This window comes from Manduca sexta, unplaced genomic scaffold (assembly GCF_014839805.1).
Source record: "Manduca sexta isolate Smith_Timp_Sample1 unplaced genomic scaffold, JHU_Msex_v1.0 HiC_scaffold_544, whole genome shotgun sequence".
Classification (NCBI taxonomy): Eukaryota; Metazoa; Arthropoda; class Insecta; order Lepidoptera; family Sphingidae; genus Manduca; species Manduca sexta.
In genome coordinates, this window is record NW_023595346.1 from 1,314 (window position 1) to 14,675 (window position 13,362).

At 41.5% G+C, this 13,362-nt stretch overlaps 1 protein-coding gene and 2 long non-coding RNA genes across 3 annotated transcripts; all 3 read left to right on the plus strand.

Moving 5' to 3' along the window:
- Nucleotides 1-265: 265 nt before the first annotated feature.
- On the plus strand, nt 266-4,967 carry LOC119193440 (putative inorganic phosphate cotransporter). The gene is made up of 11 exons (XM_037447046.1): nt 266-418; nt 495-618; nt 778-785; nt 945-1,079; nt 1,175-1,392; nt 1,542-1,691; nt 1,769-1,901; nt 3,015-3,139; nt 3,590-3,709; nt 4,210-4,354; nt 4,875-4,967. The coding sequence occupies exons 1-11, from the start codon at nt 379-381 to the stop codon at nt 4,904-4,906; spliced, it is 1,230 nt and encodes a 409-aa protein (XP_037302943.1). The 5' UTR covers nt 266-378; the 3' UTR covers nt 4,907-4,967.
- A 2,387-nt stretch (nt 4,968-7,354) lies between these two features.
- Nucleotides 7,355-8,873, plus strand: LOC119193441. Its single transcript, XR_005113955.1, has 3 exons — nt 7,355-7,404; nt 7,822-7,985; nt 8,789-8,873. It is a non-coding gene; the product is annotated as an uncharacterized LOC119193441 (long non-coding RNA).
- Nucleotides 8,874-10,639: 1,766 nt separating this feature from the next.
- On the plus strand, nt 10,640-13,342 carry LOC119193439. The gene is made up of 3 exons (XR_005113954.1): nt 10,640-10,701; nt 10,779-11,089; nt 13,181-13,342. It is a non-coding gene; the product is annotated as an uncharacterized LOC119193439 (long non-coding RNA).
- The last annotated feature ends 20 nt before the right edge of the window (nt 13,343-13,362 follow it).

Here is a 13,362-nt window from a genome sequence, read left to right on the forward strand (position 1 = left end):
GAATTTTAACTCAGTTTTCATATTTCAGCAAATGCATGTAATGAAATTAGTAAAGATTTATCAAATCCACCCCATGAGTGGATAATGTACTACAATTGTTTTATTTTATAGGGTTAAAACAAAAATGAACGTCTTTAGAACAAAAACTGGGACAAATCCGTAGAAAAACTTTGATGGTTGACAACCCTAGTATTAGTTGAATATCGGCATTAATCTGCTTATTTGGCAGATAGGAGCGAAGAATCGCGACACGTCACTGCGCACCGCGTGGTATAACATGCGGCGCGGACACAAGAGCTAGTCACTCGCGCACGCGCAGCCACCCACTGTCGGCGCAGTCCAACTCACATCAAATTCACGTAGTAAACCAACGCACTCATGGAGACACAAACATTACCGGACACGCACGAGAAAAGCGGTGAGTGTCATGACACGCATTGTGAGTGAAGGAAGAAGTGAAGTGGCGTGTGAAGTAACGCCGGCTTGTGTTGCAGGCGGCGGGCTGGGTATGCGGCACGTGCAGGTGTTTCTGCTGTTCACCAGCATGCTGCTGTGCTACTGCATGCGCGTGGATATGAGCATGGCCATCGTCGCCATAAACGACGACGCCGCCCCAAAGTGAGTGTCCGGTAACCGTCGGTTGGTTCGCTTAAAAATATCATGCTACTTATCGCTTATTACAACAAACAAAAAACACGAATTGTCTTGTTCAACGTAAGATGTAGACCACACCATACCTAAATGTTGTAATAATTACAAATATTATGATCGGCGCAGGATCAATGGTCAGTAAGCATGCAGAGCGTGGTTCTATCGTCCTTCTGGGGATACATCGTGCTACAACCGCCAAGCGGCGAGTTGGCGGCGCGCTGGGGAGGCAAGCCGTTGGTCTGGGTGTCCGGGGCACCACGATGATGACGGCGTTAATGCCGCTTGCGGTGCAGTTCGGCGGGTATGGCGCCGCCAGCGCACTGCGCGCAGTACAGGACTCGCGCAAGGCTTCTCTTCCCCGCCATGCACGCGCTCATCGGCAAGTGGGTGCCACGAGAAGAGTCGGCTCGGCACAATCATATACAGCGGTCAGTCACCTCACCTCTTAGACTCGTCCTTACAATACTACACTTACCTAATAATTGAGGAATATGTTATTGATTGAGCGGTGTATACTGTGCAGGCGCTCAGCTGGGTACGGCGCTACAGCTGATTGTGTCAGGGTTTATTGCGGAGGCGTGGGGCTGGCCCATGATCTTTTACGTTAACGCGGTGCTGGGCGCTGTCTGGTGCGCTGTCTACATGTGGGTGGGCGCCTCCGCCCCGCATCAGAGCAGATACATCTCCAAAAGTGAGCGGCACTACATAGAGACATCCATCGGACAAGATGAGGATTACAAGGTTCGTCTGTGCTGTTTCATTAACCTTACAAATTACAATTGTATCAAATAGCGTTATAAATGTGTGCAGTGTAGATACACTAATATTTATTAAGGTATGCGTTATGTGGGCATTTGTTATACTATGTAGTATTGATCCTTTAATAACAGAAACCGAAGACGCCATGGAAAATCTTGCTGACATCACCGGCGTGTATCGCGCTGATGGTGGCGCACATCGGCCAAGATTGGGGCTTCTGGTCGGTGATGAAGCAGATGCCTTCGTACATGAGCCAGGTGCTAGACGTCGACATCACCACGGTACGGCCTTGCATGATCTAGACCTGCCCCGTTTATATGTCGCTGAACGCCGAGTGTGAACAATGTTTGTTGTGCAGAATGGCATGCTGTCGGCGGTGCCTTACATCGCCATGTACTTGCTGAGCTTCGTGTTCGGATATCTTTCTGACCTCACGCTCAAGAAGCAGTGGCTGAGCATAACAGCGTGCCGGAAGCTGAGCAACTCCATAGGTTAGTCACGGATCCGTTTCGTTAAGTATTTGGTTGCGGTGGAAATTCTGCGATAAAGAATATATTTTATTCAGATACCAACAAAAAAACATAACTTACTATTAAAGAGACGAGAACCCGACACAAAACAAAAGCATATAATATATATGTGTAAAATTTTAAACGCCGAATTCAGCATAAAAGTTAGTGACCAAGAAAGGTTAAAAGGGACTGATTTTTTACATATATTTTGTATTTATTCCACCATATTCTGGGCAAGTAAGTATATAAAAAATATTTATGATATCTATGACGAGCCTCCTTGGTTGGACTTCCCAACCCTTTCGCGTAATTATTATAAATTTTATTAATTCACAGATTTCTCACCAAGCATTATAAATAACCTAACTTTCACCCTTCCTAAGTTATAGCTATGAAAAGATTACAAATGTCCTGTACTCGTACAATGCTCGTTTTCTTGTTATACCTAATATACATACCCCCCCCGCCCCCCCGAGGCGATTCTTGTACGCTCGGTCTTCACACCGAATGCACGCCCCTGCATGGGGGACATTTGTCGCGGGTCACTAAAAGTGATGCCTACATCCCCATGGTTGTAAGTTCACACGGGGGGTCTGACAGGGACTCGTAGAACATTTCACCTCCTTTTCCTTTCCGGCCATCCTGGTAGTTTCTCTTCCTTCCCCCACACTCCTCTCCCTATTCTTCCCTCCCACTTTCCTCCTGGCCCCTGCAGTCGTTAAGCCGGGGAACCAGTGTACCGTTCGCAGGTTCCTCCCAGTGTTGAATGCAGAATCAGCCGTTAAAAAATAGACATACCTACTCTGGGTATTCCATTACATTTTAGACTTTTTTTTTTTTTTTTTTTTTTTTTTTTTTTTAGTCGATATTCAAATCGTTTATATTTAAATACCTACAGCCAATTTCTTCACGATCTGTAAAAGTAATAGAAATGAAGAAATGGCCATTTATTAGTTTACTATGTCCCGAAAAAGAAAGGTCGAGTGCTGGTCATAGCCAGTACTTATTTACATCGCTCAGAGAAGAGCGAGCAGTGGTGTTGTATCGGTGGCGTGTGTTGTCCCTGTGACGCGAGCCGCGGTGTGTTGGCAGGCGCGTTCGGGCCGGCGTCGGCGCTGGTGGCGCTCACCTTCGCTCCGGCCGGCAACCTCGCCGTGGCCGTGCTCATCCTAACCCTCGCCGTAGGCATCAATGCTGGCCACTACACGGGCTTCTTGGTAAATATCAATAACGTTTCTTTTTTGTAACATAAATTAATAATCGTAACAAAATTATTATTCCATAATTGTTACCATTAGGTATCAATAATTATTACGGTGTCACTTTCACTAATATTTTTTTGTTTTATTTTAACTTATTTATTTTGGGGAACTTACAGAACAATATTGCATACAAGTTAACAACTTATGGAATTAAAACGTAATTCAATGAAGTTTTCACTAATATAGTTAATACTAGAACATAACGAAAGTACTTACCTATCGGCTATTAACCTATTTAACTCAGGATGTCACAATACCTTAAACTTATGTTTGAACCGACAGCCCATGTTTGAGCCCGGCGCGGGTCTCAAGTATATCTATAATGACTGTAACCACATCCATACTATTACTTAGCGAGACTTCCAAAACGAAGTGTTTATTTATACGCTGCGTTCATTTCCTCAGCTAATGCACATCGACATGACACCGAACTTCGCCGGCTCACTGATGTCCATCACCAACTTCTTGGCGAACGTGGCGTGCATCTTCGCGCCGCTCGTGGCCGGGCTGATCCTCACCGACGATGTGAGTGCGCCGCCCACACCGCACGACCACTATACAGCAACAATACCTTCAAACCAAACATGCAATCTCTCGTTAAATGAAATGAATACATAACTAATGTGTATTGTGCACACAGTTGTAGTAGCGGCGTCAGCCTAGTAGTTGTGGAACGGACTGCGGAGACGAATGTTCGCAGATTCAAATCCCAAGGGCACACACCTCTGACTCTTCTAGAAAATGGTGTACTTATGTATTCTTTGTGAATTATCGCTTGTTTTAAAAGTGAAGGAAAACATCGTGAGGAAACCTGCATAGTCATACCTGAGAAATTCTCTTTAGGAGTTTTCGAGGGTTTGTGAACTTTACCAATCCGCACTAGGCCAGCGTGGTGCACTATGACCTAATCCGTCCCAGCAGTAGAGGAGGCCCGTGCCCAACAGTGGGACAGTATACATATATACAGGGCTAATATTATTAGTATTATTATTGTTGCACACGTACATTAATCACTGTATGTGTAGCCGAACGAGGGCGTGTGGCGCATGTTCTTCTACACAACGGCAGCGGTGTACGTGGCCTGCAACGCGGTGTTCCTGGTGTTCGCAAGCAGCGAGCGGCAGCCATGGGACGAGGCCGAGACACCCGCCATCGGACCGGACTCTGGCGGTGAGTGTGCCAGCTGAATGTCTTACGGTCTACCGTGAGTCTTCCCTAAGGCGGGTGCTGTCCACTGGCCCGGCTCTGTGTAGTTTAATCCTCAATCCTCATACTGTTTTCTTTCTTGATACGCAACTTTACAAGAATTGGGCAGGTATTTTCTCAACGTTCTCAATAACTAACCAAAAAATATGAAAGATATAAAATTTTGTACTACCTATGTTTATTACTTCAGTTAAGGACTATAAGCCGCAACTAAAACCTTATCATAATTTCATAAATTGCTCCATGAACGGACAATACTCTACACTCTCGTAAGTACTAGATACCGGATATTACCTTAAACATACAAATTAAGTTCCAAGTAACTGACCCATATTATCAGTGCACGTTATGATTCACCGATTCATATGTCCTTCACTTATACTCAGTCGTTACTTTTGAACGTTTGAACCATAAAATGATCTATGTAGGTACATGCGAACACTATTTGTATTAAAATGACTGATCATACTAACCGTTTTCGCAGAGTCCAAGAAAACCCCGGTGGAGGCGGCGTAGTCGCGCTGCGCTCGTGGACCAACCTAACTCTCATCTGTATATACCTCGCATACTAACCTCACAATAACAAGTGTCAACCTCTATGTAAATATACCAATAAGATATTATTAAGCGCAACAGTTGTTTTCTTACCCCTGCGGCTCTCACTACTACTACTCGCCTAGTGCTATTATAAAGTACCTTTGTACTACCTATGTGTAAAATTCATAAACATCCAAATTTGCGGGAAAGACAGGCTCCTGCAATATCAGCAATTTTAGCGACAACGGATCTCGGACGGTCTATTCTTAACGACATTCATCCCAGGAGTCTCAATTTCGAATCTCAACGATTTTTTCGTATTTTTAGGCTCCTACTGGCAGTCTCGGGAAGAACGAAACATTTAGGACTAAAGTGGATTAAAGTCAAATCAGTATTATTATTCAAAAATCTACAAAACCACTAGTATTTTCTTTTACCGCTTACGTGGCATCACTAAACTTCAACGATAAAAGTACAACTGCAATGCCGTAGCGTGTTTCCTTGTCGACCAGCTAATTCAAAATTTGCCGTTCACCGGCAGTCGGCACCGTGCAAAAACTAATACAAATATTAAGATTAAGTTCGACTAAACAACCTGTCGTTAAATCTTTCTACAAAAGATCAAAATTTAAAATTTCATACCGAAGTCAACAGTGTTTACACGTTTATTATAAACTTCACTGAATTGCTATACAAACATGTTACAAATATCATTGCACGAGCGACGCATTCTAGTAATGTGATTGTAATAAGTATAATGTACTTATGTATTTTTAATATAAATACGAAGCACAAAAATGTTCGGATAGTACGCATTTCGAATTACGTGTTAAACAGTAAAAAGAGTGACAATAGTTGGAGAATCAATTAATGAATATATAATTTTGTGAAAATAAATTAATTCCGCATGTCTGTGCTTTGCACCTAGCCTCATAACTCAGACAACTGGCATTGTAGGCGTCGACGCGCGACTGCCATATCCAATACAGTAGCTTATATTATTAAGACATTTATGTATTTTGCACACTACCGATACGTTTAATGTGAACCGAGTACTTATTAAAAGGATTCCGAATTAAAGATCCGTATTTTAAAACTAACTTAACTAAAGTATAGCAACAGTTTACTTAAGTATAGGTTTCTTTTTTTAAAGATACAGTGGTTCGATAAGCAAATCGTAGTAATTTATTGGCCTTCGAAATTGTAATGTTCACAAAAGATAATTCTGATCATCAAAGATTATTCTGAGATCCTTTATTGATTTTTACGCTCAAGCATGTGATTGTTTCAATACATGTAAAAAAAGTTGATCTTACTGTGTTTTTTAGTAAAGGAAATACAAAAATACCTACTTATCGACATTCAAATATATATTAGTAAGACAGCACCATTGCGATTTTGTGTTTTAAATTCTCTTCGAAATTTAATGAGAACCGTGCAACAATTATATAGTATCATTATGCACGCACACAAGGCTAAGCAGAATTACGCAGGGACAGCCTACCTATGACACAGCTGTCTAGCACACTAGCCCATAAAATCAAATAGTTTTATAAATAAATTTACATATTTCTATATGTATATTTAACTAGCTTTTGAACTAGATTTTTAATAAAGTCACGCTATATATTTTCCCGGGAGCCTATGTTCTTCCCAGGGTCTCAAACTGTCTCCATGCCAAATTTCATCTTAATACTTTTTGAGTTTAACACGTTCAGGCAGACTGATGCAGCGGGGACTTTGTTTTATAATATATTTTCGTAGAACTTTTAAGAGAACCAATCCCGCCATACATCATTGTTGCATAACTTTAACCGTTTACGCAGCGCACGCAACGGAAGCTCTCAAAACTAATTAATGTTCCCCTTTTGCGACATGTTTCATTACTGCTCCGCTCCTATTGGTCATAGCTTGATGATATATAGTCTATAGTACTCCAGGCTAGAAGGCTATCCAACACAAAAGAATTTCAGTTCGAACCGGTAGTTCCTGAGATAAGTGCGTTCAAACAAACAAACAAACAAACTCTTCAACTTTATAAAATAGTATATAGATGACATTAACATTTTACTTATTTAAACGAAATTATAAAAATAATACACTGTCCATCACTGGCGCTACAAATATACCTAAACATTTTTCGAATTGTGACTTATGGTAATCAATAATAGATGGCGCTAATAATTCGTCTAAAAAAGTATAAAAGACTCTGTGTCTATGTGCAATGCTTTCCCGCCATTCGACGATTTGTGAGCTAACCATTCTATAATTATTTTAGAGTATCGCCTCTTGTACGAATTTATATATTGAATACCCTCACAAAAAATTTGTTCTCATCGTAATTATCATAAGTATCAATATTTTAACATGGATGTTTCCGATATTACTAAAGTAGCAAGCAGAAAGAGAATGAGTGAAGACGCTGAAAATTACGCGACAAAATATCTCGTGAAACTGCAAAAATTATAAAATTGAAGGTATTTACAGTTGTCATTACTCTGTTAGTAAAATGATTAAGGTGGTAGCTCAAGGTCCATTTTCATACATTTTGTTTCGGCTTTAATCTGAGTAACTAAACAAGTATTGGCAAGTAAAGAATTTAAATTCACGTCTAGTTAGTGATTAGTTCTCGCAGTTGAAAGAAAAATGTAAAAATAATTAATAATCATGGATATTTCTGCCTTTAAAATTTCGTCATATTAAATTCTAACTTGAACTAATCACTAACTAGACGTGAATTTAAATTCTTTACTTGCCAATACTTGTTTAGTTACCCAGATTAAAGCCGAAACAAAATGTATGAAAATGGACGTTGAGCTACCACCTTAATATTACTATTTTACTACGAAAACTCAATTTTACAAACGTAAGTTTATTTGTTTGTACTTTTTTAGGTCGCACAGGACACAGCATATTGGGATTTGAAGGAAAAGCTTCAGCAAGTGGAATCCAATCATGAGCGATTGCAGCAGAACATGGTGGAAGTCCAGATGCAGCACGAGACAACATCTGGCCAGTACGAGGACGAACTGCGCCTGAGACCCGAGATCCTAAACAAGTGAGTAGAGTGGCATGGCGTGTCATGACACCAAAGGACAGTGCCCGTCCTCCGGGCTGACCAACGATGTTGGCCTGGACTAGTCGTCAGGTCAGGGAACCTAAATTAGTTAATGTTAACTGATGGTGGGATATATTTTATATGCTCCCGAACAGTGACCACCATTCACAAGGTTTTGAAATGCGCCATAGCAGCCCACGTAGTATATAGCGTTCTGGATTAGCCCGCCCCACTTCACTTATCGCGTCAGGAGCAGGGCACCACTTGGCTATGCCTGAAAAAAAAGAAACCATATTTTCTGAAAAAAACAATAGTAATGTGCCTCTAAACGGCTATAGCCTTGTTGGGTGTGGAACGGACTGCCAAGACGAATGTCCGCAGGTTCAAATCCCAAGGGCACACACCTCTGACTTTTCTAAAATCATGTGTGTATTCTTTGTGAATTTATCGTTCGCTTTAACGGTGAAGGAAAACATCGTGAGGAAACCTGCACATCTGAGAAGTTCTCTATAGGAATTTCGAAGGTGTGTGAAGTCTACCAATCCGCACTAGGCCAGCGTGGTGGACTAAGGCTTAATTCCTCTCAGTAGTAGAGGAGGCCCGTGCTCAGCAGTGGGCAAGTATATAATACAGGGCTGATATTATTATTATTATTATTTAATGTGCCTCTAACACGCCATCCATTGCTGGCCTTATTTGTGCTCCTTTTCTGGAAACCACCGGCTCAGACGTTGACGCCAGCCACCCCTGGTGTAAGTGGTGGGGTCACTTCGGTTTAGGTAGGTATGTATGATGTGTGTCAGACTGGGCGGCACGCGGGCGCTGTGCGAGGTGCTGGAGGAGTACGGGCGGCGCGTGCGCGCGGGCGTGGCGCGCGCCGCCGCCGACCGCGCCGCGCTGGCGCTGGCGAGCCGCGCCGCCGCGGGGCGCGTGCGCCGCCTCGCGCAACACGCGCGCCAGCACGCCGCGCTGCACGACCAGCGTGAGTGTCCGACGCCCGCACGCCTACCTCCTTCGTATCATTCACTATATTTTAAACGGCAGTAGTAAACGCAGGTGTAGCAGTGACAACATGACCTGTTCAGTGTCCACTCACCCCGCGAGTGATGGTAGCGATAACACGTTTTTTTGCCAAATCAAACAATATTTATTTATTATGTAACAGGTTTTCATATTATGTTACATAGTTTGGACTACAATATAAAAAAAATTATACCTATCTATATAATATGTTGAAATTTTATTAAGTGTATCAGTTGAACACTATCAAAGGAAATGAAACAATAACGAACACAAACATCACGCATTTATTCACGAAGTGGTATGCAGAGGTGCATCCAGGGCACCCATTTCTCGCAAAGTGTGAATAACGAACAATATTATATAATAATTTGAAGTTACCTATAAGATATTAACAAATTGGACCAAGTTTGGTGGAGTTGATCTTTTAGATAAGAATCCATGTTGATTTGGTTGTAGAAGTGTTTTAACGTTCCAGAAAATTTTATATTGCACGATTGATTTACATTCCCTTTCAAAAGCAGGCCGTGTTGCGAGTTGCGACTTGTCTGTATTCACAATATCAGCTCTACATCGCCTATTTTATGAACGGACTTCAAACAAGGACGAGGTTTTCAAATCAAACTATTTTTTTTGTAGTGATTCCTCAGAAATCTGTTATTTGTGAACTGATTCGGAAAGTTTTATTTTTATTTGAATGAATGTGATTCTAGATTGGTTCCATATAAATATTTTTAAAATCGGTTCAGTAGTTGGGTTTAAACATGAATATTCCTTGCCCGTCACTTTTCCAGTCGATGTTTGAAGTGGTGTTTTTATATTGGGTTTTGTTGGGCACATTTATCATTGCATACATACATAGATAGCGTCACACCTTTTTCCCATTTGAGGGGTTGGCAGAGGTATAAGACCTCAGCGCGCTAGTCGTACCGGTCACAATACAACCACGCCTCCGAAGCAGTCTATTTCTTAACTCAAAAAAATAAAAAAAAATATGCATCGAATTGATAGCTTCCTCTTTTTTTTGAATTCGGTTAAAATAAAAGTCTTAACAAAAATTAAACTGCCTTCAAAAGCCACTAAAAACGAACCAATTTTAACACATAAAAATTAAACATTATTTCATATCTTTCATGTCTCCAGCTTATTTAGTAATTTTATTTAGGGACCAACTCCAAAATTTGTAACCAGTATAAGATTAAATTATTTTTGGTTTTGAGTAGTTTTGAAGGCGGTTTCACTTTTTGTTATGAATAGGGGTAATTCGGGCATAACTCCGTTGTGACGGAAACAGGCGCTTGATGTATACATCCCAAACATACAAAAAAATCCCCCAACGCATTTTGTTGAATTTGGTATGGAGATAGTTTGAAATTCCCGGGCATAGGTTTCCTATCTCGAGAAAATTTTATCTCGGATAACCTTTTTGACGCGGGCGGAGCCACGAGCGGAGCCGCGAACAAATGCTAGTATTTTATAAACACGGAATGGGAACTGACGTTTGAGATCTTAAGCACCAGTGTCGCCGTGTGCGTGCGCAGTGCGCGCCCGCGCCGCGCTGCGCGCCGAGCGCCTCGCCGCCGCCGCCGCCGCGCGTGCGCGCCTCGGCGCGGAGGCCGACCGCCGCCAGCGCGCGCAGGCCGACGCCGACTCGCTCGCCGCGCAGCTGCACCGCCGCGCCGCCGACCTCGACCGGGTACTGCGCCGCGCCACCCTGCACCCTGCCGCCGCACCCGCTCGCTCCGCCGCTCACGCGCCGCGCTCGTGTTGCAGAAGGATCGAGTTATCGCCGACATGCAGCGAGAGAGCCAGCGACTGGTCGCCGAGTTCGAGGCGCGACGCACCGCGCTCGAGGGGACCGCGGCGGACCAGCAGAGAGAGTAACCGCTGCGCTGTACCACTCGCACACCACTCACACGCGGCTGTCGACAGATGAGGTACTGAGCGGCGTGCGTTGCAGGTGGGAGCGGCGCGTGGCGGCGGCGACGGAGGCGCGGCGCGAGGCGGAGGCGGAGGCGGCGCGGGCCGAGCGCGCATGCGCAGAGCTGCAGAGCCAGCTCCAGCTGTTGCAGCACAAGCTCTCGGTGACAAACACACTCACACACAACTACTTACTACACGCGTCTGCTACAAAATACCGAATTTACATTTTATACTAATTCTGTTTTATTATTACAAACGTCCTAGGTTTTTTACCGACTTCAAATAGACGAGGCGGTTCCCAATTCAACGTGTATATATAATATGTGTACATATATTTTTTAATGTTAGTTACCACAGATTTAGAAAAAAAAATTTGCATTTTAAAGCATATACTTATCTACTTCCACATTTGTCTCATATAAGTACATATTTTTAAATTCGAATGAATACTTTGGGTTTTTAAACTGAAGCAACTGGAATCCGCCTGCCATTTCAAGAAAGTCCTTTAGGGTAAAATCGGACGCGTTTTCAGTGTGTTAAACAGTATTCATGAATATATTTCTTGAAATTATAATAAATCACAAACTAGACTAGCTTTTATGAATAGGTTTATTATGAAAGCCCTAGCTATTTTTAAAGAAACTCTTTTGGATGAAACATATAATTAGTTTTGATTAACTAAAAAAAAATTATTACATATATATCTGCTATTAAAAAATATTTGATTGTATTACAATGGGAAAATAAAATATTTTTTATTATGAATAAGTAACTGACTTCCTGTGTATATGTCTATTATTAATGTATAAGTTATTGTTATTCGCTTTCTGTACTTCCGCGCAAGTGAATGTTTTTGCTTTGAATTTTTTTTTAACGACTACGGCTTTTCGAGAATATTTAGACGTTTGCTGGTTTAATGAACTACCCACGCTTATTCAACAACGGACTTTGATTTCTTGCTTGCTCGACTGATTTCGCTTGTTCTACCGGATTACGGAAAGTAACGATAAACCATCAACACCATTGTGTTAATTGCAACCTACACGTAGGTTCATCTTGCGATAAGTACCATTATATCGGTCCTCGTCCATTCCATGAGATAATTTTAATTCTGGTTATTATTTAAGCCAGCTGCTCATTAGTCAACACAGCAATCCAGTGGACAATGATTAGGTGCTGTAAACATCTTGTGCTATCGGGTAAATACGAAGTTATTCACAGAAAAATGTTTTATGACGCTGTATTCTATAGCGATTATTTCTTTACTCCCATTGTAGACAGATTTTTTCTTTCTAATTTACAAATGGTTCTATTATTCCTATAAAATAATGCATAAATTATCTCTGTAACACCAAGCCCAAGGTTCTATGAAGTTTCGCCCGTCTCCTTTTATTGTAATAATTAAACCATAAGTAAATATCTATGTATCTAGGATATAAAGTTAGACTCATCTGATATTAATTTGTAAAGGCTGCTAGAAATAAAAATAAGTAGTTTTGTTGTTATTTAATATACTTAATTTATTTATGTTACGAAGATTTAATCCTAAATACATAAAACATAAATACATGATGAATAAATAAATTCCTTTATTATTTAAATTCACCTGGTGAGTCATTACATATGTAAAAATAACCCAAAACAAATCATTACTCAGTTTCATTTTACCCAGTTAACTCGAGTTCAACTCGAGTTACGTGAATTTCAACTCGAGTTAGCTCGAGTTGTGTTTATCCCGAGTTGGCACATCACTAGCTACACCTGTGTCCGTGCGCATATTTTGTCCAACTATCGCGGAGTTATTGGGACATTTTTTTGACAGAAAATACATTTTTTTCTTCTGCAAGTTTGGGTTCAGTTATCGATTCCGATTCAGAGAAAAAAGAATAGCTAAGGCTTTCATAATAACCTGTACTTATACTAAAAGGTGAATATATTTATATTTACTGAAAAATAACATTTAATGTTTTATAAGGCTTTTAAAGGGTGAGAAGATACCTTCCTTCCATGAAAGGAGTATATTCCGATCTAGCTAGTAATTATAATTTTTAGAGATATTTTGAGAAGCTAAGTTGATTTTTAAATAGTTCTTGGCATACGATCTCACCCCTCACGAGTGACACTGTAGAGATCCAAAAAATATTTGAAGTAATAGTACGTACACGTGTAAATATTATTCAGTACTTATTCTGTAATTTGTAGTCATAATAATATATTACAGAAGATATTTTTGATTATACTGCTAATTCTAGGAGGCAGAGGAACGCATTGACCGTTTGACTCAGTCGACAACGACTCTCTCGGACGCCAACGAGCGACTGATCGGCGAGCTCGACGACAAGTCGCAGGTGAACTCGCGGCGCCGCGCGTCTGCACTCGCACTGCGCGCGGCCTCCATGTGCAGCAGTCATGTGTGACCGCAGGCGCTGCAGCG